Source organism: Ambystoma mexicanum, chromosome 8 (genome assembly GCF_040938575.1).
Source record: "Ambystoma mexicanum isolate Mex_15411 chromosome 8, UKY_AmexF1_1, whole genome shotgun sequence".
In the NCBI taxonomy this organism is placed as follows: Eukaryota; Metazoa; Chordata; class Amphibia; order Caudata; family Ambystomatidae; genus Ambystoma; species Ambystoma mexicanum.
This window is the reverse complement of record NC_090929.1, coordinates 753,414,096-753,440,333: the sequence shown is the minus strand read 5'-3', so window position 1 is coordinate 753,440,333 and position 26,238 is coordinate 753,414,096. Positions and strand designations below refer to the sequence as shown.

At 44.9% G+C, this 26,238-nt stretch overlaps 1 protein-coding gene across 15 annotated transcripts in view; it reads right to left on the bottom strand.

Moving 5' to 3' along the window:
• The window catches only part of SORBS1 (sorbin and SH3 domain containing 1), an 862,221-nt gene that overhangs the window by 562,751 nt on the left and 273,232 nt on the right, over positions 1 to 26,238 (bottom strand). For 8 of the 15 annotated variants that reach the window (XM_069610576.1, XM_069610582.1, XM_069610583.1 and 5 more), the window contains 2 exons: positions 1,096 to 1,455; positions 9 to 150 (listed from right to left, as the gene is read on the bottom strand). In XM_069610576.1, coding sequence (XP_069466677.1) covers positions 9 to 150; positions 1,096 to 1,455 — 502 coding nt within the window. Of the gene's footprint in view, positions 1 to 8; positions 151 to 1,095; positions 1,456 to 2,513; positions 3,306 to 26,238 lie in introns of all 15 variants that reach the window. The other 7 variants (XM_069610575.1, XM_069610579.1, XM_069610580.1 and 4 more) reach the window with 2 other exon arrangements.

Genomic DNA, 26,238 nt, shown 5'->3' with positions numbered 1-26,238 from the left:
CTGCTTACCTCTGTTGTGCTGTAACAGCACAATGGTAGGATTGACGGTGGTGGTGGAGGGATACACCGAGGAAGGCTTGCCTATTGGCGTGAACGATGACTGTGGTTCTGTGACAACACGGGTGGAAGCAATGTCGTTCACCTCGGGCCCCTACAAAGTGGGAAAGCAAACATCAGATGGGGACTGCATGGGGACGTGCTGCTGAAAATAGAATGGGAGACAGCCAAGCCATCAGCCTTTACTATTCATTCTATATTTAAACTGTAATCTGAGCTGTTTAGGAACATATCAATGGGCACTTTACTTTCAAACATAAAAAAGTCTACTAAACGAGCCAAGAGAGACACACACTCCGCACTAAACACGGTATATACGTGTAGAGGTGGCCGCCCAGAGGCAAAGACACTGATAACCCCTCTTTACGAGAATCCCCTTCACAGCAGCGGCCAAGACATGCAAATCTCATGCAGTTTACACTGAAACCCGATTACTGCAGCTGGCTTCATAAGAGAGATCAGAAAAATAAGTTCAGCACCATTGCTTGCGAGACGCTAGACTGCATGACGCCGGCAGCACCGCCGGAGCTATGCAAAGCAGGCGGGCCGTGACCAATAATATGCCGCTAAGGGCGCTTGGCATGGAGCTGGAAAGATCACACGAGACCTATTTAACGAGCCAGCGGATGTCTCCTCGGCTGCAGAGCGCGGCGGCACCCTGCTGGGGTTGTGCTTTTGCTTGATGCACATGCTAAGATTCGTGTACTCTCTGCCCACGCGCAAGGACGAAAGCGGGTCATGCATTTTCTCCAAGTAAAACATAAAGATTATGAGTACATAAGCAAACAAAACACATAATTTCCGGCAGCCTGTGAACAGAAGGTGGAGGCAAGTTGAGTAGACAGAAAAGGATGCTTGGAATGGAACTCGGCAAGTGCCTGCCCTAAAAGCACCCGCAGCATGCACTAAAACGGGACGTAAACAGTGGCGCCTCATGCCTCTGGGACTAGTAAGCAGTACCCCACCCCGAAAGCTCAGAATGCAGACCATTTCCATCCACGACAAGGAATGGTGGCAACGCTGCGTGGCATCGGCTTACTGTATGTGAGATGACTCCTGTGATGTCTGCGTCCAGTGTTCTGGGCAAACCCTCCGTAACCGGAGGAGGCAATGGAGGTGGCGGTGGCGAGCATGATGGCGGTGGCAGGTTAACTGGGGAAGAAATGCCAGACGAGCTGGGACTATGGTGTGCCCCCTTTTGCAGATGGGGGGGAATGAAATCATCGAGGGTAGGAAAAGTCAGTGGTGAGGTGGCCGGTTCTGGGCAAGCCGAAATGTGGCCAGCGGGTACCAGAGGTGGCGGAGGAGAGCTCGCGGTGCCGTCTTGCTGCCCAGTAGCATTAACCTGGTAGAGTGGGACTACTATAACCTCTGGCAGAGCGGTGATGGAAGTGGCATCCTGCAGGAAATAAGGTGTCGTTATACGCAGGCAGCTATTCAACAACATACAAGCGCAGCAGTGACATAACAGGCCATACATAGATTTGCGTCATGGCTTCCTTTAAATTGCATTTCGTCCAGATAGAAAAGCAAAAAGCAGTCGTCATAACCCCCGCACCCACCGCCGGCCCCCTACAATCCCACCACACAGGGAATGCTGTACAACGCTAGTGGATAACTATGAAGTTTTCAATTGTCCGTCGTACATTCTCACAACTTCAAAAATAACCCTGTGATATCAAAGTCATATTCAGACTGCTTTTGCAATTCAGTGGCACGGTTGAAATAGTTTAAGAACTGGCGTACGTTGCTTTCATCAAAATAGCTTATTCAAGCCAAGAAAGCCAGTGAGTGGGAACGTAGCAACTACCCAAATGTTATTGTTTAATCGAATTGTGCCCTCAAAATGTAGATAATGACTTGACGTCAGGGAATATTTTTGTGGGCAGAGTGGCAGTGGGGGAGATGAGGGACCTCTCCCCCGCATTGTGTTAACAACATTGATTTAAAACAGCTAGAGAAAATCAAATTCGACAATTGTTTTCGATCAGTCATACATCCAGGGTTTAGTGCCGTCTTCAATTCAACTATCATAAAAGGCAGCATTAAAGACTTGACGGGAGTCTTTCGTGTTCCTGGTTTACCACGTGGTGCAAATCCACGGCCACTGAATTGCTAAAGGCACGTGTGCCCAATGTGCACACCTGTCCAGCTACCTAACAAGCTCTTTAAAGTTCACACGCCTGTGGCTCCAAATTCCGAACATTCTGAGTTCAGAGGCAGTTGCTCGTATGACGCACACCACAAGACATAATTCATTCATTCGAAATCTCGTCATCTGAAAAACAAAACAACGTTCCGCCCAGCCTCCTCCTCAAATGAAAGCTGCAATTGTTGGCCACAGACGTTTAGAATAAAGCTGCACACAGAAGAAGAAACCCCCACAAGGGGGCACAGTCTTAGGGGCATTCTGATTGCGTTAGACACACACGGAGAAAGTCATGAGAACACATGTACCATGCGGGATGCTTTTGCCGTATGCTTCTGTTGGGATGGGAAGCATGTTCCTCTGGCGGCCATTGTCCCGCCGCCAGCAGAGTCCTTTGGCGCTATCACTGTACGTCCCATGTCTTGCTGCAGTGGGTAAGGCGTCCAGAAGTTATCTGCGCCATCACAGGCGACGGTATCTTTGCTTAGGACAGCGCGCACCAATGGTCGGGGAGGGACAGGGGGTGGAGATGCTTCTGTGTCTATTATTGCGGAAACAATGTTTGTGGCGGGTGCTCTCGTGACATCAGCTTCCAATTCGGCCCTCTGTGTTTTATCGTGCGCAATGCCAGTGGAATTTTCAGACGCAGCCGAGCCAGTGCTATTAGATAAACAAGCTACATATAGACTGCTGACCTTCTTATCTGTGACAATCTCATGACTGGAATGACTATCTCGACAGACAGGCTCCTGGCTGCGTGGATGTTCGGGTGCTGTGTTTAATAACAAGGGGCTTGAACCAGAACCTGCCTTTTGAGCATGCACGCGGCGCTCTGGGGTCAAACCGGCTGTTAGTGAAGCAGGGACGACTCTCGAATGCTCTGGTGAAAAGCTTTGGTCTCCAGTGGAAATCACAAACTGTGATGAAAAATGTTGCTTGTTAGTGCTTGGTGCAAAAGGTGATACATAAGGTTTAGGGGCGCTGAGGTACACACCGTCTATGATGGGAACTTGCTGCAGGTAGGACATTTTGGTGTGGGTGCGGGGGTGCCATGCAAAGCTTTCTTCTTTTGGAGGAGGTGGGAGAGGGGGAGGGGAACCCTTTCGTGATAGAATGACAATGTAAAACAAATGAAAAGAGTATTAGCTGATGGCGGGAGAAAGCATGAACGAATATACAGCATTGCATGATAAAACAGAGTTTCACTGTTGCATATTTAAACATGTGCATGTGACAGAAACAAGCACTCTGTCTCTTGTGTTACCTGGAATCAAACAAGTACTGAATCGTCGGTCCGTGTGGCACAGTGGACACGTCACAGTTAAAGAAACAATGTGCAGGCAGATTCACAAAAGTCACCAGGAACAACTTTGAGTTACTCCTGGAGACAAACCATTTGGTACACAAGGGAGTTACCCGGCACTGCCTTACTCTGGTGTTTTCAAGAGTAAATCAGAGTCACTCCTATTAACTCCTATTAACTCCCATCAAACTCATGATTGATGGGGACCAGCAATGATAAAGCCCCAGATTGCTCTTGAGGTGTATGTTGAGAGAGAATATTCTCTTTGCAAAAAACAAAGAATAGCTTTCGTATCAGTATTTCAGCGTGTAGACACAGCAGACACAGGATAGCGGTAGGCAAGGAGTTTGTTATAGTTTGACGGGTTGTAAAGACAGTGAACATTTATCAAAGCATAGCGCTGATCTGAACATATTAGGGGCCTGATTCACAAAGTGTATTTCAATGAGAAGCATTCATTGAAAAATGCTTTGACAAAAAGGGCCTAGTACTTAATACTCTTACGAATGAGGGTATACCCATGCAGGCAATTTCTAGTACTTACAGGGAAGTATAGAATTGAGTAGGTTGGTGTATGCATGACCCTCTCCATTCCTAACCTGTATAAATCTTTCATCTGTGCATGAACTTTCTCCGCCTTAACCCTTCCTCCTCGTCTTCAGCCCTTTTCTATTGTCTTGCAGAGCAACATCTGGATAACCCTTGCGGGGCACATTACGCGGCCTTTCGTACTATCCTTGTGGCTATGTGACCATTACGGTGAGTACTAGTGGGTATAAAAAATTATTAACATAATAGAACATTGCTCAACAAAAAAATATCACAGTATTTCATATGTCAATGTCTATTTATTGGTAAAGTGCACCGTTAAAACACAATTTTCTGTTGGAACAATGCAATGTGTTGACACAGTGAAGTTCTGCATAGATCCACGCATTATAAGGTGCTGGTCCACAACACAATGAGGGAAGTTATTTTACTCACTTGTGTTTATGTGGAGTGTTACATATCCCTCCCTTTGGAAGTGCTCATGCAGCAGGCCTGAGTGGGAGTTTCATTTCCCACGTGTGCTACAGGGAAGCATTATATTGCTTCTGTGCTCTTTGGGGAGTGTGATGCACTGGCAACAGCGGGACCTGGGAATGTGGGGTTTAAGCATTGGCACGGCAACAAACCCTTCAGAATGACAACCCCATGACAGGGGTGATATGGAGGAAGAGGATTACCTGGTGTAATTGTGAGCGTGTGGTGGGTTTCAAGATCTTTTTATGGAAGAGTCCTGTAGTACTAAAGGTGTTGGGGTGGCACCTGGTGGGAGGGAGAGGATGGTGAGAATGTGTGTTTAGAAGAGCTGGAGCTTTATTTATTTGCAATTCTATACTTAACCACCGCTGCAATCTTATCTTTTGTTGTCAGTAACATTCAACTATTTCAAATATCTATTCCTTTCCAGGCCTCACTGCAGGTTTTATCATCCTAAAAAGTGTACTTACAACTTCATGATATCCTAAAATATAGTACTCTGGCCTAATTCGCCCTCTCATCATAAAGACAGATGATGATTTGGGTTTCCCCAATATAGGGAAAAGTAGTTAAAGCCTTAGTCAATTCACATAAACAGCCAGATGACAGATGTGTTTGTTTCCAAGATAAAAAAGAAAGTCTCCATCACTTATTTTGTTGCTCACTGCTAAGGCTTTAACCATACTATTATCACAACTAAATGTTCTCAAGTACCAAGGCACTTGCAAGTTTTCTAAGTGCATGTTCTACATACTGGATAAGTGCTGTTAATGTGATGTGTGTCTCCTTTTAAATGTATCACGGTGGCATCCTTCACAGTTGTTATTTAGTTTGAGAAAAACAATGGATGCAATATGTGCCTTCGATATCTTATTTAATGGCATATCAATTAAATGTGGCTAGCATTCAAGCATCTTACACTGTTAATGTTTCTGTTCATCCAATCTGTAATGTGTTTAGCTTGTGCTTCCTAGGTTAAAGATATCTAAGATATCGTTTAGCTCTGAACTCAGATAAGGCTGGATTGGTGCACATTGTTTTACTAATATACATTTGTTTGGGTAATCAGTAGTTTCTTTGTCTACTTTGTCATGATCACGTCTTGAGCTCTAATACTGACTTGTAATTCGCTTTACCTAGGAATCCATGCCTATAAACTATGTCAACCCAGTGCACTCAAATATGCTGTGCACGTGAGTGGCACCTGCGCAAGTGAGCACATCACCCCTTTCTTCATCATCTTCAGCAGTTCCCAGTGCTTCAAAGAATCGCTAATATTATATGTGCACTTCACAAACAACCTTTAATAAGATCAGACCTATTTTTCGAAGGCATAAACTCAGCAGGAAACTCCCACCCAGAGCCGCAAGACCCAGCTGGCTCAATCTGACGTTTTTCACTCTATTTTACAATTCGAGACTAGGTGGGCAAGCTTTCTGTCTTGGCCGCTTGACTGTGGAATTCAAGGCCCTGCAAATCTTGGTGCATAGATGACATCTGATCTTTTGAAAAGCACTAACAACCGGGGTATTCATCACATTGCAGAGTAGAGGTTGTTTAAATGTTAAAAGTATCAGAAGTATTGAAGCATTCCCACTGTACTTCATTGAAAAATAAAAACAACATTCATGTGGTTACTTGAAGTACCTGAGTATCTGAGTACTTAGGCCATCGTTTTCTGTTTCGCAGTGCCGTACAATTGCCACTTCAAATTAGATGTTTTCAAACTTTTTCAAAATGGCAGGTCTTTTATTTTTGCCAAGATCAAATGTTAAAATTGTTTCCTGGTAAAAGGATCAAGCATTTTCAATAGGAATTATCAGGCATTCAGCTTTTCATCTAATAATACTGTATCATCACAATTTATATGCCTGCTAATAGGGTCATGCAACAAACTCAGTGTTGCACATTAGCAATTTCGTAATTTCGTTTCCAAAATATACATTGAAATGGGGAAAATGTAGTGTCGCAAAAGGCATCCTTCTTTGGTACAAAATTGGCAAACGTTGCAACTACTTTTTTGGCCTTACTTTGGATCACCATTAGAACATTCCTAGATTATGCCAATCAGGAAAGTGTGATCTAATGGTACTTTTCTCTTCTTGCAAAAATGATGACCTATCCGTTTCTTAATTCAAAATAAGATTTTGCAAAGTAAACATTAGGGCCACTAAAAATGCGACACCTGTTATTGGCTTGGATACACATTTGAGTTTAAATACTACAAAGGTTTTGAACGACCTATTTGTTATTTGTATTGTGTATTTACTGTGGCCAGGGTGAAACACTTAGAGAATAATATGCAGTAGAATGGCCAGACGAATGATCAGGTGTTTAACTAAAGAGTAGTAAACAAAGGGCAATGGGGACAGAACCAGCTGAGGATGGAGTTTAGCAGAACATAAAATAGATAACATGACACAACAGGTACATGGGCAGCAGGGAAGGGATATTTTAAAGGTGTCGAGCCTTTGAATTAATATATACCAAGGAATAACATTTGTTTGGAAGGTTTCTATATACAGTGATAGTGTGAAGTAAGATTGAGAGTTTTGTAAAAGGATATGCTGTTTTAAGGTTCTCTAGGGAAAGCAAGCTAGAATATATAATGGGCCCTTTTAGTAGATCACAAATCATTGGTGATGTTATTTTAGAAAGCGTTAGAGGATGTGAATTCATATTTTCTCTTTTCTTTATGTCCATTAAGTATAATGTTTTGTATTCAATGGAAACATACTTAAAAACGATATGAACCAGAGCTCAAATCAAATTCAAAACTATACTTAGTAACTATACTTCAGATGTCTCAGAAATCTGTACTACCTTTAGTTATTAGGGTCCATGTTCATTAGCTTGCTTATCAAATGCACATTTCATTTAGTATTGCATATGTATATAGTTGATACACAGGAAGAGTTTGAAAACGATGACATTACCAATGCCAGTAGTAAAAAAATAAAATGCATTCACACCATCAACACCAACGCAAACAGCAGTTAACTATATTTTAAAAAAGAGAAAATGAATTCTTTGGAACATGCCGAATGCTGCAAAGCTTTGCCCTACTTTAATACCGGGGCACCATTAGGATGCATTAAAAAACAGACATACAGTAAACAGAGAAAACATAAAGTGTGATACGAGTTGCAATTCTGGGAATTGAATTGTGAAGGAATGTTGAGTATATTATGACTTGTATATATGTTGTAAAGCCCTGTCTTGATGAGGACCGAAAGCTCGAAACACATGTCAGATAAGGGAAACTTAAAGAACCTATAATTATAACTTTAATAAAATTAAAAAACTGAAAAAAGGAAATCTTAAGTGTTGAAGTCAACTTATTTATCATTCAAGTGGGCTGGTGCTCATCAGAGAGAACCACTTTTTGATTACTTTGAAATAAATAAGGTATGGGGATACCTTAGTTCACCCCCTAAGGCGACAGGCAAATTATCATAAGACTATTGAATGGCGAGTGCACAATGACATCAGAAACCCTGTTACTTGATTCAATCTCAAACATTCCCTACCCAGCAAAACTATTAAGAGACCTATATATACAAACAAACACTGGAACACGTAGAAAAACACCAACTATTGGACCAGACACAAGTTGGCTTCAGACCCATGGGAGGGACGGAGACAACACTTCTCTATATATGGGATGACCTAAAGACCAATGCAGACTCCAGCACAAACTCGGCACTGATACTTCTAGACCTCTGTGCAACATTCGACACAGTCGGCCATAACATCCTCATCAACAAACTGGAAGAATTAGGGATCACTGACACAGCGCTGTTCTGGATCAAATCTTTCCTGACTGAAAGAACAGAAAGTATGGATAAAACCTTTCAAATCCAGACCGCGGGAGACCACCTGTGGAGTCCGTCAGGATCCTCGCTATCCCCACTACAACATCTATATGATGCCACTAATCAACCTCATCAAAATACAAGGCTTCACTTACTACAACTATGCAGATGATACCCAAATTGTTTACACATTTGGCAATGAATAACAGGAAAACACAACGCTAATAGACTGTCTCAAAGAACTCTACCAATGGATGAATACTAACAACCTCAAAATCAACCCAGACAAGACGGAAATCATGATTACATACAACATCCAAAAAAGCAACCAGTAATCCCATGGCCCACAGAACTGGGAACAGCACCCACGTCATCGAAAGTAGTTAAAAACCTGGGAATCCTAATGGACAATGTGCTAACCCTGGAACCACAAGTAAACGCGATAATTAAGAAATGCTTCTTCCTTCTGCACACGTTCAAAAAGATTCTACCATTCTTCCCCTTCAAGCACAAAACGCTGGTTGTCACCTCCATCATGTCCAGGATAGACTACACCAACAGCTTATAGCTCGGAATGTTAAACTATCTACTGAAGAAACTACAACGTATACAGAACACAGCTGGCAGACTTCTCCTCAAACTCTCACAAAGGGACCACATTACTCCAGCACTAAGAATGTTACATTGGCTCCCGGTCAAAAAATGTATCGCCTGCAAAGCAATGTGCATAACACACAGAGCAATCCAGGGCCTAGGAGCTGAATTCATACAAAATAAATGCACCATCTACCATCCGATTAGAACACTCAGATCCAGCGACGACATCTGCCTTAAGCCAAAACTATACATAAGGAAATAACTTGGTGGATCAGCTTTCTCTTGCTTCGCCGTAAAACTTTGGAACTCACTTCCCAGAGAAATATAAACTGTCTTGGGAGGATAGCTCAGTGGCAGCGTGCTCGCCTTGGAAACAAGACGACACAGAGCAACACAGGTTCGATCCCCGGGTCCGCACTTAGAAACCTCTGGGTATTAAGCGCGTTATAAATAACCTATCATATCATATCATATCATATTAAAGAACATACAGAATTTAGTAAACCTCTAAAAGGCTGGCCCTTCAACTCCGAACGGGATGGAAATGAACAAACAACAGACAATCACCACGAAAAGCAGCACAAACTGAGAAAAAATGGGGAGTAGGCCGGAAAGGAGTGGAATACAGGAAAAGAGAGGATTCTCAATGGGAGAAAAAACCTAAATGTACCATTCCCCATACAAGGTCAAATGGGAAACAGGGGAGAGAGGGGGGGTCTGGCTTAATTAGTCCTCGAGTAGAGGGCATTAGAGGAAAGGGGAGAGAGAGAGATGTCCAGAACCAGGAATGATGGACCACAGGGATCGGGTAACATCCCTCCCCTCGAGGAACCCGTGGGGGAAGGGTAACTGCTACACACTATATTATACGACAGGGAAGGGATTTGGGTAGCACATAATCACTGCAGGTAGTAAAGGTGCTACCACTTAATAGCTCTATGGAGCACCCACCCCTGTGAACACAACATAGGAGCGGTAATTGTAACACATCGGAATGTGCAATGGGGAGGGCTACGGGCCACGTCAATGAAAAAAGAAGGGGCCGGATTGGACACTGCCACTAACCAACCCTATTAAAAAAGTGTATCTTTCCGCATACACCTCTCAAACCCTGAACTGAACACAACCAGGCCTCTACAGCACAACAAACCGCACGCACTACACTACACCACAACAATGAAACAAACCACACATAGCCTCGCACAACAATATATGGTGGCTACCAACCACAAAGCACACCTACGACCAGTGTCAACCGAACTGAAGCTGCCAACAGTACATCACAGCTTTCTTGCTCTTTTCTACAGCTCATTCCTACTAACCAACCCGCCCCCTCCACTTTGGCTTACAAATCTGCTGGAGCGCCAAGAAACCACGCAGGTGGTGACAGTGCACAGTATAAGATCCTTTAACACAACATAACATAACATAACATAACATATTGAAGTCAAGTGAAGGGAGCACAGAAACAGGGGTAGGTTTGGAGGTCGGCTTTGTGAATGACAGTCACAACTTTACTTGTTGTGTGTGAGCAAGATAGTATGCATCCTGGGGTGAATGGCTTCCATGCAGTAGAGGAAGAAAGATCTGAAATGAGTGGGCATTGACAAATGTTGAGGGGTGAGGAGGAATATTGTGGTACTCCACATAAGAGAGCTTGCGGCTAGACAATAAAAGGAGTCAGGGTAATCTATTTGGTTTTGTCAATCAGGTTGTAAGAGATCCACAAGGAGGAGTACGCCTGACCAATCATATATGAGTGTGTAAGGGGAGTAGGATGATACACTATGTGAAAAGCTGCAGAGAGGCACCAGTGTCATTGATATCAAAGAGAACTAGAAGGTCTTTGAGTACAGAGATGATGACTAGTTCAATGCTTCTTGGGGGACAGAATCCGGTTTGGTAATTTAGCCAGCTGTGAGTGTAATTAGAAAAATACACACGCCTGGAGATTAGCAGTGACATTTAAGTTTTAGATAGGACAATAATTTGCAGGGTCATTGGGACACACAAGAGCTTTTTCAGAAGAGTTCAGCTAATGGCTTGTGTGAAAGGCAAGGTCCAGGCCAGAACAGAGCATATCAATAAGGATGGGGTAAGCACAGGAGTTAGCTGTTTGACTATCACGAGGAGCATGTGTGACTAGTATTCTGTCGTTGGAAATTTGAGGGCCTAGAACTGGGAAAGAGTGCTAGAGTGAAGGTAAGAAATTGTGCAGGGAAGGATTGGTGAAAGGGAGGAGTATGGAGTGGGAAATTGAGGTGGACATGTTTTACCAGATGGCAGCAATCTTGTCTGGGAATTACCAAGCTAATTCTCACAGGTGTCTGGTGAATGGAAGACAAAGAGATAAGAGAAAGTGGTAGACATCAGTGTTGACTGGGAAGAATTTGATGGACAAATTGAAGGCTCCAATAATTCTGGAGTATCAGCTGATTGGTTTAATAGGGCAAATTGATCTTGACTGTTGTTGCAGAGTTGAGTGACAATTCATATGTAGACCGAAAGGTACTTGAAGAATGCAAATGAGGTTCCAAAGATCTGAGTTGGGCAGTGGAATCCGAGAGCTGAGGAAAGAGTGAACCCCTGTCAGCGTGAAAATGGGTGAGCTGTAGCAAATTCAATTGATTCATAAATGTAATAAAATGTTTCTATAGACCCGCTACTTAAGAGAACCTTTCATTCTATACAAAAGACCATGAAAAGAAAGATTAAAGAAATGGGAAAAGTACAAGCCAATGTGTAGTAGTAGCAGAAACCATGCAAAAATGTCTTTAAAACGTTAAATTGTGTATCTCTCAGCAATACTGCAGTTTACAATAAGTTTAAAAGCACTATAATTACATCATACAGGTTTAAGGGATGAAACATGTTGATGTAGTAATTGGGGAACCCTTTAGTGCAATGTGAAACTACATAGTAGTACCTCATGAACGCTCATTCGATAATTACTTTTTAAATATTGTATTATTTATCTTTCCCTGCAAATTAAATTCCTTGCATTTTGTTTTTCTTTTGCAGCATTTCACAGTAAATGCACACATTTCTCCCTCTATAAAATTCGAGCAACATCGGTTAAACAATTTTCTTGTACTTATTAATTTTGCATATTCCCACTATCTCAGGCACAATAGAGTGTTTATTTGAGACTCTTGACAGTGTTGCTCACTGTGGTGAAGGATAGGGTATTTGTTATTGCATTGAATATTAAATTCAGATTGTATATGTTCTCTCTGTTGTCCTGTTTTTCATTAACTGTTTAGGTTACAACAATGCATATACATTAGGCAACAGAACTGACTGATTAAATACTTAGAGATTAATTCATTGGGCAAGTCAACCTAATTTATGAAAAACAGTGCTTTGTCAATGGTAAATAAAATGTCACAGGAGAGAGAAACAAATTGGAAACTCATTCTACATTTTGCTCAAAATATGTTTAATTTGGCTTTGTTTTAAAAAGTACAACGGGTCGATGGTGAATGGCCCATTCTTTATTTTCATGCAGACTTCCACTTCTTTGAAATGCAGATATCTTAAATTAAATCTCACAAATTACACAGTGTTTTGATGTAGGGTTTAATTACAGCCAGGATCACATGAACTGAAAGGCCTTGTAGGCCCAAAATGTGCAGAAGAACAAGTTACTTCTTACCTTGTAACATTCTTTCGATGGGATGTTCCTCCGACGTATTCCTTATCTTAGATATCTCCTTCCAGCTCTGCTGGCCTCGGAAAATTTTTCTCTAGAGGGCGCTGCGCGTCGACGTCCGCCGAGTCGATGTCCCTCGACAGCCGCCATATCGACGTCGACGTCATCCTGCCTATAAAGGCCACGCGCAGCGTCCGTTGCTCAGTTCCATTTTGTAGCCCACAGTATTTCTGTCTGGACTAGACTAATCACCTTGAAGGAGCGTAAGCTGCAACAACAAGGGAAGTAGAGCTGCGGGGATGGATGGGAGGGTCGATAAGGAATAAGTCGGAGGAACATCCCATCGAAAGAACGTTACAAGGTAAGAAGTAACTTGTTCTCCGAAGGGATTGTGTCCTCCGACGTATTCCTTATCTCAGATAGGCTCCCATAGCAGTATTCTATTATTGGAGGTGGGAGTACTGACTTCATGCTGCCTTCTATTGATGAATAGAGTGCAATACTGCCCTTCCAAACCTGGTCTCTTGACTGGAGGAGGAATCCAAGTTGTAAAATCGTGTAAAGGTATGGACGGACGACCATGTGGCGGCCGCACAAATGTCTTTAACCGGCACTCCTCTTTTGAGGGCCGATGAAGCTGCAATACCTCTGGTCGAATGAGCCCTAAGGTTTTGAGGGGGCTCTTTTCCTGCCAGTTTATAACATTCCAAAATGGCTAGAATGATCCATCTGGAAATGGTCTGCTTAGTTATCGGTAACCCCAGCTTGTGACCTGTGTAGCCTACAAACAGCTGGTCTGCTTGTCTTATCCTGGCCAGTCTACTGATGTAAAAACTTAAAGCCCTTCTAGGGTCCAGCCTGTGTAACCTCTCTTCCTCTTTCCCCGGGTGAGGAGGAGGATAGAAAGATGGCAGGGTAATCTTCTGAGTGATATGGAATTCAGAAACAACCTTTGGGAGGAAATTAGGCTTCACTTGCAGGACAACTTTGTCTTTGTGAAAGATTGTATGAGGGGGTTTACAAGAAAGAGCTTGTAACTCGCTCACCCTTCTAGCAGATGTAAGTGCTATTAATAAAACAGTTTTAAGGGTAAGAAATCTTAACGAACAAGAATGGAGTGGTTCGAAAGGTGTGCCCATCAGGAAAGTTAGGACTAAGTTTAAATCCCATAGGGGAACCTGGAATGGTCTTGGGGGATAAACGTTGGTTAACCCCTTTAGAAACTGTATTACCAAGGGTAACTTGAAATAGGATGGTTCTTCCGCAGTGCGCTTAAAGATGGATAGCGGTGCGAGATAGCCCTTAATGGAGCCAACTTGAAGGCCTGAATTCGCCAAATAGAGTAGGAAGGACAAAACCATTGGTGTACCACATGAAAAGGGGTCGATATTCTTTTCTCTACACCAGCTGCAAAATCTGTTCCAACGGCAGCGGTATAAAGACTTTGTTGCTGGCCTCCTTGCCGAAAGCAACACCTCCATAACATCATCAGGGAGGTCCCAATCCTTGTACCTCAGCCTTTCAGAAGCCAAGCGTGAAGGTTGAGGGTTTTGATGTCTGGATGGAGAACCTGACCTCCCTTCAGTGAGAGTAGGTTCTCTCTGAGTGGAAGTCGAATTGGAGGGCAGATGGACAAGTCTAGAAGGTCCGGGTACCACGTTCTCCTGGCCCAATCCGGGGCAATTAGGATCATGGTTTTCCGGAATCTTCTCAACCTCCTGATCATTTGAGGAATGACAGGGACCGGTGGGAACGCGTACAGAAGCGGAAACTCCCAGTCCACTATGAACGCGTCTCCCAGAGCTCCTCTCGGGGGAAATTCCCTTGAGCAGAACAGATCGCACTTCCTTTTGACAAAGGTGGCAAACAGATCCACCTGAGGGGTTCCCCAAAGGGCGAAGATCTCTTGAAGGACTTCCTGAGCTAGTTCCCACTTGTGGGAGACTGTGCTCTGCCTGCTCAGAGCGTCCGCTGTCAAGTTCTTCTCTCCGGCTAGGTGAACTGCCGATAGAGAGATTCCTTCTTGGATTGCCCAAAACCAGAGCTGCATCGCCTCTCTGCACAGGGGTAGTGATCCTACGCCTCCTCTTTTGTTGAGGTAATGCATGGCCACTGTGTTGTCCGTCATTATCAGGACATTCTTCCCTTGTACAGCTGGCAGGAACGCCTTCAGCGCAAGTCTGATGGCCCTCAGCTCTAACAGGTTGATATGTAGTCTGGACTCCGATGGAGCCCAACGACCGCTGATGGTCAAGTCGTTGGCGTGGGCTCCCCACCCCGTGAGTGAGCCATCCGTGACTACTGTTATCTCCGGCCAGGGTTGCCAAAACTGTTCTCCTTTCAGAATGTTATCCTGAGAGGCCCACCACTGAAGGTCTCGAGCCACCCTGTCGGGAACCTGAAGAAGATCTGTCATTCTTCCTGAGAATTGTGACCACTGAGTCCTCAGTGCCCACTGGAGGGATCTCATTCTCAGGCGAGCCTCTGGCACTAGGAAAATGCAGGATGCTATGAGGCCTAGCAACCTCAAAAAGTCGAAGGCTGGGAGACGTTGGGCATCTTGGAACTTGGTAACCATCTGTAGAATATCTTGAGCCCTCACCTCTGGTGGCGAGGCTTTTCCCAGGGAAGTGTCCAGGATCGCTCCGATGAACTGGAGTCTCTGCGATGGTATCATTTGTGACTTCTTTAAATTGAGGGAGAAGCCCAGTCTGTGAAGGGAGTGGCAAACGTGATTTAGCTGGATCTGAGCTTGTTCCGAAGATACAGCCCTGATCAACCAATCGTCCAGGTAGGGGTAGATGTGAATCCCTTCCCTCCTTAGACTTGCCGCCACTACCAACATTAACTTGGTGAAGACCCTCGGGGCGGAGGTCAGCCCAAATGGCAGCGCTCGAAATTGATAATGAGAGTTGCCAATTGCGAACCTCAGGTATTTCCTGTGTTTGAGATGGATAGGCACATGGAAATAAGCGTCCTGAAGGTCCAGAGATACAAACCAGTCCTGGAACTGAAGGGCCTGAAGGATCTGAGAAAGAGTTACCATTTGGATTTGTCTTTCCTGAGGAATTTGTTCAATTCTCGCAAGTCCAAGATGTGTCTCAGTCCTCCGTCTTTCTTTGGAATGAGAAAGTAAGGGGAGTACCAGCCCTTGTTCCTCTCCGCTACAGGTGCCGGTTCTATGGCACCTTTCTCTAGCAGGTCCAAAATTTCCTGCAAGAGGAGCGGATCTGGAGCTTTCTGAGAGCTGATCCCCGGTGGATGACTCTGAGGTATGCGTAGGAGAGGCAGGCAGTAACCTTGGGCAACTGTTTTCAATGCCCAAGCATCTGACGTGCTAGCCTGCCATTCCGCCAGATGTTGAGTCAACCTGCCTCCTACAGGTGTCTTGTGAGGGAAGTCCTCAGAGTGGTTTTGGGGCGGCTGATGCAGATGCCGATGGTACAGAGGCACCTGCTGTTGCTGCGGCTTTTGAATATCTACCCCGTCCACCTCGGGTAGTTCTTCTTTGTCCCCTTTGAGCCGGTCGTCCTCTACCTCTTCCGAATGCGGAGTAGAAGCGAAAGGACTTGCCCCTCGCAGAGGTTCCTGTGGGACGAAAAGGTGTCTGACGGATTGCAGCGCCTAGGGATTTTGCTGCTGCTTTTGATGTTTGCAGTTTTTCTAAACTGTCATCCGCCTTTTTCCCAAACAAAGAAGAGCCATCGAATGGCATGTTCAAGAGCCTGGCTTGCACATCTGGGGCAAAACCAGACTTTCTCAACCAAGCGAATCTCCTGGTTGTTGTACTTGCTGCCATTGCTCTGCTGATACTGTCAGCCGAATCAATGCCCATCTGGACGGATTCGCACATAGCGTCTTTACTGTCCTGTATGATATTTAGGAACGCCTCCCTTTCTTCTCCCTCCCAGATGCAGTCAGCCGCTGGAGAAGCACACTCCCACAGTGTATGGCTGAATCTAGCAAGGGTGCAAGTAGCATTAACAGATTTTAACGCCATGCTACATGCCGAAAAAACTTTCTTTGCCATAGCATCATATTTCTTATCGTCCCTGTCCTGTGGGACGGTAGGGTAAGCAATCTTGACGTCAGTAGAAGATGCTGCCTGTACCACCAGACTTTCTGGGGATGGGTGTTTTGACAAAAACTCCGGGTCTGTAGAAGATACCCTGTATTTTGTAGACAGTTTTTTATTTACTGCCGGGACGACATCTGGGGTTTCCCAGTTCGTCATAATCTTCCTCTGAAGAGCTTTATGAAAGGGCACTACAGGATCCTCCTGTGGACCTTTGTCAAGAATATCCGTGAGGTCATCTTGTTGGAAAGCCTGTGAAGGTGTTGACCACCCCATAAATTCTGTGATCCTGGCCATTAAGACTCTATAGGGGGTTTCACCATGTTCCCTCGGGTCTGGCCTAGCAAACTACACCTCAGGGGAAGTGTCTAACCCACTTGCCTCATATAAGGAATCATGAAGATCCTTTAACCTGCGTTCTTCTGAGGATAACTCCTCTCTAACTGGGGTTGCAGGTCCCTGCAGCTCAAATGTGTCTTCCTGTTCCGATAGTTCTCCCTCTTCCATAATTGAGGACATAGTTCTCAATTGTTCTGAACTCACAAAGGGTGTAAAACCCATCTCCAAGGCAGAGGGTGCCAAACTTGTCATAATCGGCCTCGAAAACGTCGATGTCGTCGACGCCGACGTTGAAGGCTTCGGGCGTGGCGTCGAAAACAAAGGCGGAGGCCTCGAGGTCCTCAATAACTATGCAGATGATACCCAAATTGTTTACAAATTTGGCAATGAATAACAGGAAAACACAACGCTAATAGACTGTCTCAAAGAACTCTACCAATGGATGAATACTAACAACCTCAAAATCAACCCAGACAAGACGGAAATCATGATTACATACAACATCCAAAAAAGCAACCAGTAATCCCATGGCCCACAGAACTGGGAACAGCACCCACGTCATCGAAAGTAGTTAAAAACCTGGGAATCCTAATGGACAATGAGCTAACCCTGGAACCACAAGTAAACGCGATAATTAAGAAATGCTTCTTCCTTCTGCACACGTTCAAAAAGTTTCTACCATTCTTCCCCTTCAAGCACAAAACGCTGGTTGTCATCTCCATCATGTCCAGGATAGACTACACCAACAGCTTATAGCTCGGAATGTTAAACTATCTACTGAAGAAACTACAACGTATACAGAACACAGCTGCCAGACTTCTCCTCAAACTCTCACAAAGGGACCACATTACTCCAGCAAAAAGAATGTTACATTGGCTCCCGGTCAAAAAATGTATCGCCTTCAAAGCAATGTGCATAACACACAGAGCAATCCAGGGCCTAGGAGCTGAATTCATACAAAATAAATGCACCATCTACCATCTGATTAGAACACTCAGATCCAGCGACGACATCTGCCTTAAGCCAAAACTATACATAAGGAAATAACTTGGTGGATCAGCTTTCTCTTGCTTCGCCGTAAAACTTTGGAACTCACTTCCCAGAGAAATATAAACTATTAAAGAACATACAGAATTTAGTAAACCTCTAAAAGGCTGGCCCTTCAACTCCGAAAGGGATGGAAATGAACAAACAACAGACAATCACCACGAAAAGCAGCACAAACTGAGAAAAAATGGGGAGTAGGCCGGAAAGGAGTGGAATACAGGAAAAGAGAGGATTCTCAATGGGAGAAAAAACCTAAATGTACCATTCTCCATACAAGGTCAAATGGGAAACAGGGGAGAGAGGGAGGGGGGGGGGTCTGGCTTAATTAGTCCTCGAGTAGAGGGCATTAGAGGAAAAGGGAGAGAGAGAGATGTCCAGAACCAGGAATGATGGACCACAGGGATCTGGTAACATCCCTCCCCTCGAGGAACCCGTGGGGGAAGGGTAACTGCTACACACTATATTATACGACAGGGAAGGGATTTGGGTAGCACATAATCACTGCAGGTAGTAAAGGTGCTACCACTTAATAGCTCTATGGAGCACCCACCCCTGTGAACACAACATAGGAGCGGTAATTGTAACACATCGGAATGTGCAATGGGGAGGGCTACGGGCCACGTCAATGAAAAAAGAAGGGGCCGGATTGGACACTGCCACTAACCAACCCTATTAAAAAAATGTATCTTTCCGCATACACCTCTCAAACCCTGAACTGAAGACAACCAGGCCTCTACAGCACAACAAACCGCACGCACTACACTACACCACAACACAACAATGAAACAAACCACACATAGCCTCGCACAACAATATATGGTGGCTACCAACCACAAAGCACACCTACGACCAGTGTCAACCGAACTGAAGCTGCCAACAGTACATCACAGCTTTCTTGCTCTTTTCTACAGCTCATTCCTACTAACCAACCCGCCCCCTCCACTTTGGCTTACAAATCTGCTGGAGCGCCAAGAAACCACGCAGGTGGTGACAGTGCACAGTATAAGATCCTTTAACACAACATAACATAACATAACATATTGAAGTCAAGTGAAGGGAGCACAGAAACAGGGGTAGGTTTGGAGGTCGCTTTGTGAATGACAGTCACAACTGTACTTGTTGTGTGTGAGCAAGACAGTATGCATCCTGGGGTGAATGGCTTCCATGCAGTAGAGGAAGAAATATCTGAAATGAGTGGGCATTGACAAATGTTGAGGGGTGAGGAGGAATATTGTGGTACTCCACATAAGAGAGCTTGCGGCTAGACAATAAAAGGAGTCAGGGTAATCTATTTGGTTTTGTCAATCAGGTTGTAAGAGATCCACAAGGAGGAGTACGCCTGACCAATCATATATGAGTGTGTAAGGGGAGTAGGATGATACACTATGTGAAAAGCTGCATAGAGGCACCAGTGTCATTGATATCAAAGAGAACTAGAAGGTCTTTGAGTACAGAGATGATGACTAGTTCAATGCTTCTTGGGGGACAGAATCCGGTTTGGTAATTTAGCCAGCTGTGAGTGTAATTAGAAAAATACACACGCCTGGAGATTAGCAGTGACATTTAAGTTTTAGATAGGACAATAATTTGTAGGGTCATTGGGACACACAAGAGCTTTTTCAGAAGAGTTCAGCTAATGGCTTGTGTGAAAGGCAAGGTCCAGGCCAGAACAGAGCATATCAATAAGGATGGGGTAAGCACAGGAGTTAGCTGTTTGACTATCACGAGGAGCATGTGTGACTAGTATTCTGTCATTTGAAATTTGAGGGCCTAGAACTGGGAAAGAGTGCTAGAGTGAAGGTAAGAAATTGTGCAGGGAAGGATTGGTGAAAGGGAGGAGTATGGAGTGGGAAATTGAGGTGGACATGTTTTACCAGATGGCAGCAATCTTGTCTGGGAATTACCAAGCTAATTCTCACAGGTGTCTGGTGAATGGAAGACAAAGAGATAAGAGAAAGTGGTAGACATCAGTGTTGACTGGGAAGAATTTGATGGACAAATTGAAGGCTCCAATAATTCTGGAGTATCAGCTGATTGGTTTAATAGGGCAAATTGATCTTGACTGTTGTTGCAGAGTTGAGTGACAATTCATATGTAGACCGAAAGGTACTTGAAGAATGCAAATGAGGTTCCAAAGATTTGAGTTGGGCAGTGGAATCCGAGAGCTGAGGAAAGAGTGAACCCCTGTCAGCGTGAAAATGGGTGAGCTGTAGCAAATTCAATTGATTCATGAATGTAATAAAATGTTTCTATAGACCCGCTACTTAAGAGAACCTTTCTTTCTATACAAAAGACCATGAAAAGAAAGATTAAAGAAATGGGAAAAGTACAAGCCAATGTGTAGTAGTAGCAGAAACCATGCAAAAATATCTTTAAAACGTTAAATTGTGTAGCTCTCAGCAATACTGCAGTTTACAATAATTTAAAAGCACTATAATTACATCACACAGGTTTAAGGGATGAAACATGTTGATGTAGTAATTGGGGAACCCTTTAGTGCAATGTGAAACTACATAGTAGTACCTCATGAACGCTCATTCGATAATTACTTTTTAAATATTGTATTATTTATCTTTCCCTGCAAATTAAATTCCTTGCATTTTGTTTTTCTTTTGCAGCATTTCACAGTAAATGCACACATTTCTCCCTCTATAAAATTCGAGCAACATTGGTTAAACAATTTTCTTGTACTTGTTAATTTTGCATATTCCCACTATCTCAGGCACAATAGAGTGTTTATTTGAGACTCTTGACAGTGTTGCTCACTGTGGTGAAGGATAGGGTATTTGTTATTGTATTGAATATTAAATTCAGATTGTATATGTTCTCTCTGTTGTCCTGTTTTTCATTAACTGTTTAGGTTACAACAATGCATATACATTAGGCAACAGAACTGACTGATTAAATACTTACAGATTAATTCATTGGGCAAGTCAACCTAATTTATGAAAAACAGTGCTTTGTCAATGGTAAATAAAATGTCACAGGAGAGAAAAACAAATTGGAAACTCATTCTACATTTTGCTCAAAATATGTTTAATTTGGCTTTGTTTTAAAAAGTACAACGGGTCGATGGTGAATGGCCCATTCTTTATTTTCATGCAGACTTCCACTTCTTTGAAATGCAGATATCTTAAATTAAATCTCACAAATTACACAGTGTTTTGATGTAGGGTTTAATTACAGCCAGGATCACATGAACTGAAAGGCCTTGTAGGCCCAAAATGTGCAGAAGAACAAGTTACTTCTTACCTTGTAACATTCTTTCGATGGGATGTTCCTCCGACGTATTCCTTATCTTAGATATCTCCTTCCAGCTCTGCTGGCCTCGGAAAATTTTTCTCTAGAGGGCGCTGCGCGTCGACGTCCGCCGAGTCGATGTCCCTCGACAGCCGCCATATCGACGTCGACGTCATCCTGCCTATAAAGGCCACGCGCAGCGTCCGTTGCTCAGTTCCGTTTTGTAGCCCACAGTATTTCTGTCTGGACTAGACTAATCACCTTGAAGGAGCGTAAGCTGCAACAACAAGGGAAGTAGAGCTGCGGGGATGGATGGGAGGGTCGATAAGGAATAAGTCGGAGGAACATCCCATTGAAAGAACGTTACAAGGTAAGAAGTAACGTGTTCTCCGAAGGGATTGTGTCCTCCGACGTATTCCTTATCTTAGATAGGCTCCCATAGCAGTATTCTATTATTGGAGGTGGGAGTACTGACTTCATGCTGCCTTCTATTGATGAATAGAGTGCAATACTGCCCTTCCAAACCTAGTCTCTTGACTGGAGGAGGAATCCAAGTTGTAAAATCGTGTAAAGGTATAAACGGACGACCATGTGGCGGCCGCACAAATGTCTTTAACCAGCACTCCTCTTTTGAGGGCTGATGAAGCTGCAATACCTCTGGTCGAATGAGCCCTAAGGTTTTGAGGAGGCTCTTTTCCTGCCAGTTTATAACATTCCAAAATGGCTAGAATGATCCATCTGGAAATGGTCTGCTTAGTTATCAGTAACCCCAGCTTGTGACCTGTGTAGCCTACAAACAGCTGGTCTGCTTGTCTTATCCTGGCCAGTCTACTGATGTAAAAACTTAAAGCCCTTCTAGGGTCCAGCCTGTGTAACCTCTCTTCCTCTTTCCCCGGATGAGGAGGAGGATAGAAAGATGGCAGGGTAATCTTCTGAGTGATATGGAATTCAGAAACCACCTTTGGGAGGAAATTAGGCTTCACTTGCAGGACAACTTTGTCTTTGTGAAAGATTGTATGAGGGGGTTTACAAGAAAGAGCTTGTAACTCGCTCACCCTTCTAGCAGATGTAAGTGCTATTAATAAAACAGTTTTAAGGGTAAGAAATCTTAACGAACAAGAATGGAGTGGTTCGAAAGGTGTGCCCATCAGGAAAGTTAGGACTAAGTTTAAATCCCATAGGGGAACCTGGAATGGTCTTGGGGGATAAACGTTGGTTAACCCCTTTAGAAACTGTATTACCAAGGGTAACTTGAAATAGGATGGTTCTTCCGCAGTGCGCTTAAAGATGGATAGCGGTGCGAGATAGCCCTTAATGGAGCCAACTTGAAGGCCTGAATTCGCCAAATAGAGTAGGAAGGACAAAACCATTGGTGTACCACATGAAAAGGGGTCGATATTCTTTTCTCTACACCAGCTGCAAAATCTGTTCCAACGGCAGCGGTATAAAGACTTTGTTGCTGGCCTCCTTGCCGAAAGCAACACCTCCATAACATCATCAGGGAGGTCCCAATCCTTGTACCTCAGCCTTTCAGAAGCCAAGCGTGAAGGTTGAGGGTTTTGATGTCTGGATGGAGAACCTGACCTCCCTTCTGTGAGAGTAGGTTCTCTCTGAGTGGAAGTCGAATTGGAGGGCAGATGGACAAGTCTAGAAGGTCCGGGTACCACGTTCTCCTGGCCCAATCCGGGGCAATTAGGATCATGGTTTTCCGGAATCTTCTCAACCTCCTGATCATTTGAGGAATGACAGAGACCGGTGGGAACGCGTACAGAAGCGGAAACTCCCAGTCCACTATGAACGCGTCTCCCAGAGCTCCTCTCGGGGGAAATTCCCTTGAGCAGAACAGATCGCACTTCCTGTTGACAAAGGTGGCAAACAGATCCACCTGAGGGGTTCCCCAAAGGGCGAAGATCTCTTGAAGGACTTCCTGAGCTAGTTCCCACTTGTGGGAGACTGTCCTCTGCCTGCTCAGAGCGTCCGCTGTCAAGTTCTTCTCTCCGGCTAGGTGAACTGCCGATAGAGAGATTCCTTCTTGGATTGCCCAAAACCAGAGCTGCATCGCCTCTCTGCACAGGGGTAGTGATCCTACGCCTCCTCTTTTGTTGAGGTAATGCATGGCCACTGTGTTGTCCGTCATTATCAGGACATTCTTCCCTTGTACAGCTGGCAGGAACGCCTTCAGCGCAAGTCTGATGGCCCTCAGCTCTAACAGGTTGATATGTAGTCTGGACTCCGATGGAGCCCAACGACCGCTGATGGTCAAGTCGTTGGCGTGGGCTCCCCACCCCGTGAGTGAGGCATCCGTGACTACTGTTATCTCCGGCCAGGGTTGCCAAAACTGTTCTCCTTTCAGAATGTTATCCTGAGAGGCCCACCACTGAAGGTCTCGAGCCACCCTGTCGGGAACCTGAAGAAGATCTGTCATTCTTCCTGAGAATTGTGACCACTGAGTCCTCAGTGCCCACTGGAGGGATCTCATTCTCAGGCGAGCCTCTGGCACTAGGAAAATGCAGGATGCTATGAGGCCTAGCAACCTCAAAAAGTCGAAGGCTGGGAGACGTTGGGCATCTTGGAACTTGGTAACCATCTGTAGAATATCTTGAGCCCTCACCTCTGGTGGCGAGGCTTTTCCCAGGGAAGTGTCCAGGATCACTCCGATGAACTGGAGTCTCTGCGATGGTATCATTTGTGACTTCTTTAAATTGAGGGAGAAGCCCAGTCTGTGAAGGGAGTGGCAAACGTGATTTAGCTGGATATGAGCTTGTTCCGAAGATACAGCCCTGATCAACCAATCGTCCAGGTAGGGGTAGACGTGAATCCCTTCCCTCCTTAGACTTGCCGCCACTACCAACATTAACTTGGTGAAGACCCTCGGGGCGGAGGTCAGCCCAAATGGCAGCACTCGAAATTGATAATGAGAGTTGCCAATTGCGAACCTCAGGTATTTCCTGTGTTTGAGATGGATAGGCACATGGAAATAAGCGTCCTGAAGGTCCAGAGATACCAACCAGTCCTGGAACTGAAGGGCCTGAAGGATCTGAGAAAGAGTTACCATCTTGAATTTGTCTTTCCTGAGGAATTTGTTCAATTCTCGCAAGTCCAAGATGGGTCTCAGTCCTCCGTCTTTCTTTGGAATGAGAAAGTAAGGGGAGTACCAGCCCTTGTTCCTCTCCGCTACAGGTGCCGGTTCTATGGCACCTTTCTCTAGCAGGTCCAAAATTTCCTGCAAGAGGAGCGGATCTGGAGCTTTCTGAGAGCTGATCCCCGGTGGATGACTCTGAGGTATGCGTAGGAGAGGCAGGCAGTAACCTTGGGCAACTGTTTTCAATGCCCAAGCATCTGACGTGCTAGCCTGCCATTCCGCCAGATGTTGAGTCAACCTGCCTCCTACAGGTGTCTTGTGAGGGAAGTCCTCAGAGTGGTTTTGGGGCGGCTGATGCAGATGCCGATGGTACAGAGGCACCTGCTGTTGCTGCGGCTTTTGAATATCTACCCCGTCCATCTTGGGTAGTTCTTCTTTGTCCCCTTTGAGCCGGTCGTCCTCTACCTCTTCCGAATGCGGAGTAGAAGCGAAAGGACTTGCCCCTCGCAGAGGTTCCTGTGGGACGAAAAGGTGTCTGACGGATTGCAGCGCCTAGGGATTTTGCTGCTGCTTTTGATGTTTGCAGTTTTTCTAAACTGTCATCCGCCTTTTTCCCAAACAAAGAAGAGCCATCGAATGGCATGTTCAAGAGCCTGGCTTGCACATCTGGGGCAAAACCAGACTTTCTCAACCAAGCGAATCTCCTGGTTGTTGTACTTGCTGCCATTGCTCTGCTGATACTGTCAGCCGAATCAATGCCCATCTGGAGGGGTTCGCACATAGCGTCTTTACTGTCCTGTATGATATTTAGCAACGCCTCCCTTTCTTCTCCCTCCCAGATGCAGTCAGCCGCTGGAGAAGCACACTCCCACAGTGTATGGCTGAATCTAGCAAGGGTGCAAGTAGCATTAACAGATTTTAACGCCATGCTACATGCCGAAAAAACTTTCTTTGCCATAGCATCATATTTCTTATCGTCCCTGTCCTGTGGGACGGTAGGGTAAGCAGTCTTGACGTCAGTAGAAGATGCTGCCTGTACCACCAGACTTTCTGGGGATGGGTGTTTTGACAAAAACTCCGGGTCTGTAGAAGATACCCTGTATTTTGTAGACAGTTTTTTATTTACTGCCGGGACGACATCTGGGGTTTCCCAGTTCGTCATAATCTTCCTCTGAAGAGCTTTATGAAAGGGCACTACAGGATCCTCCTGTGGACCTTTGTCAAGAATATCCGTGAGGTCATCTTGTTGGAAAGCCTGTGATGGTGTTGACCACCCCATAAATTCTGTGATCCTGGCCATTAAGGCTCTATAGGGGTTTTCACCATGCTCCCCCGGGTCTGGCCTAGCAAACTACACCTCAGGGGAAGTGTCTAACCCACTTGCCTCATATAAGGAATCATGAAGATCCTTAAACCTGCGTTCTTCTGAGGATAACTCCTCTCTAACTGGGGTTGCAGGTCCCTGCAACTCAAATGTGTCTTCCTGTTCCGATAGTTCTCCCTCTTCCATAATTGAGGACATAGTTCTCAATTGTTCTGAACTCACAAAGGGTGTAAAACCCATCTCCAAGCCAGAGGGTGCCAAACTTGTCATAATCGGCCTCGAAAACGTCGATGTCGTCGACGCCGACGTTGAAGGCTTCGGGCGTGGCGTCGAAAACAAAGGCGGAGGCCTCGAGGTCCTCGATAGAATTGGGATTCTGCTCGAGGAAGTCGACAATCTCGACGCCATCGTCATCGAGGACCTGGGGATAGCCACTGAGTGTGTCGTAACCGTGACTTTCCTTGGCGTCGACGCCGGTGTCGAAGATGGCGCCGAGTCGACAGACCCGTGTGTCGAAGGTCCCTTCGACAACGGCG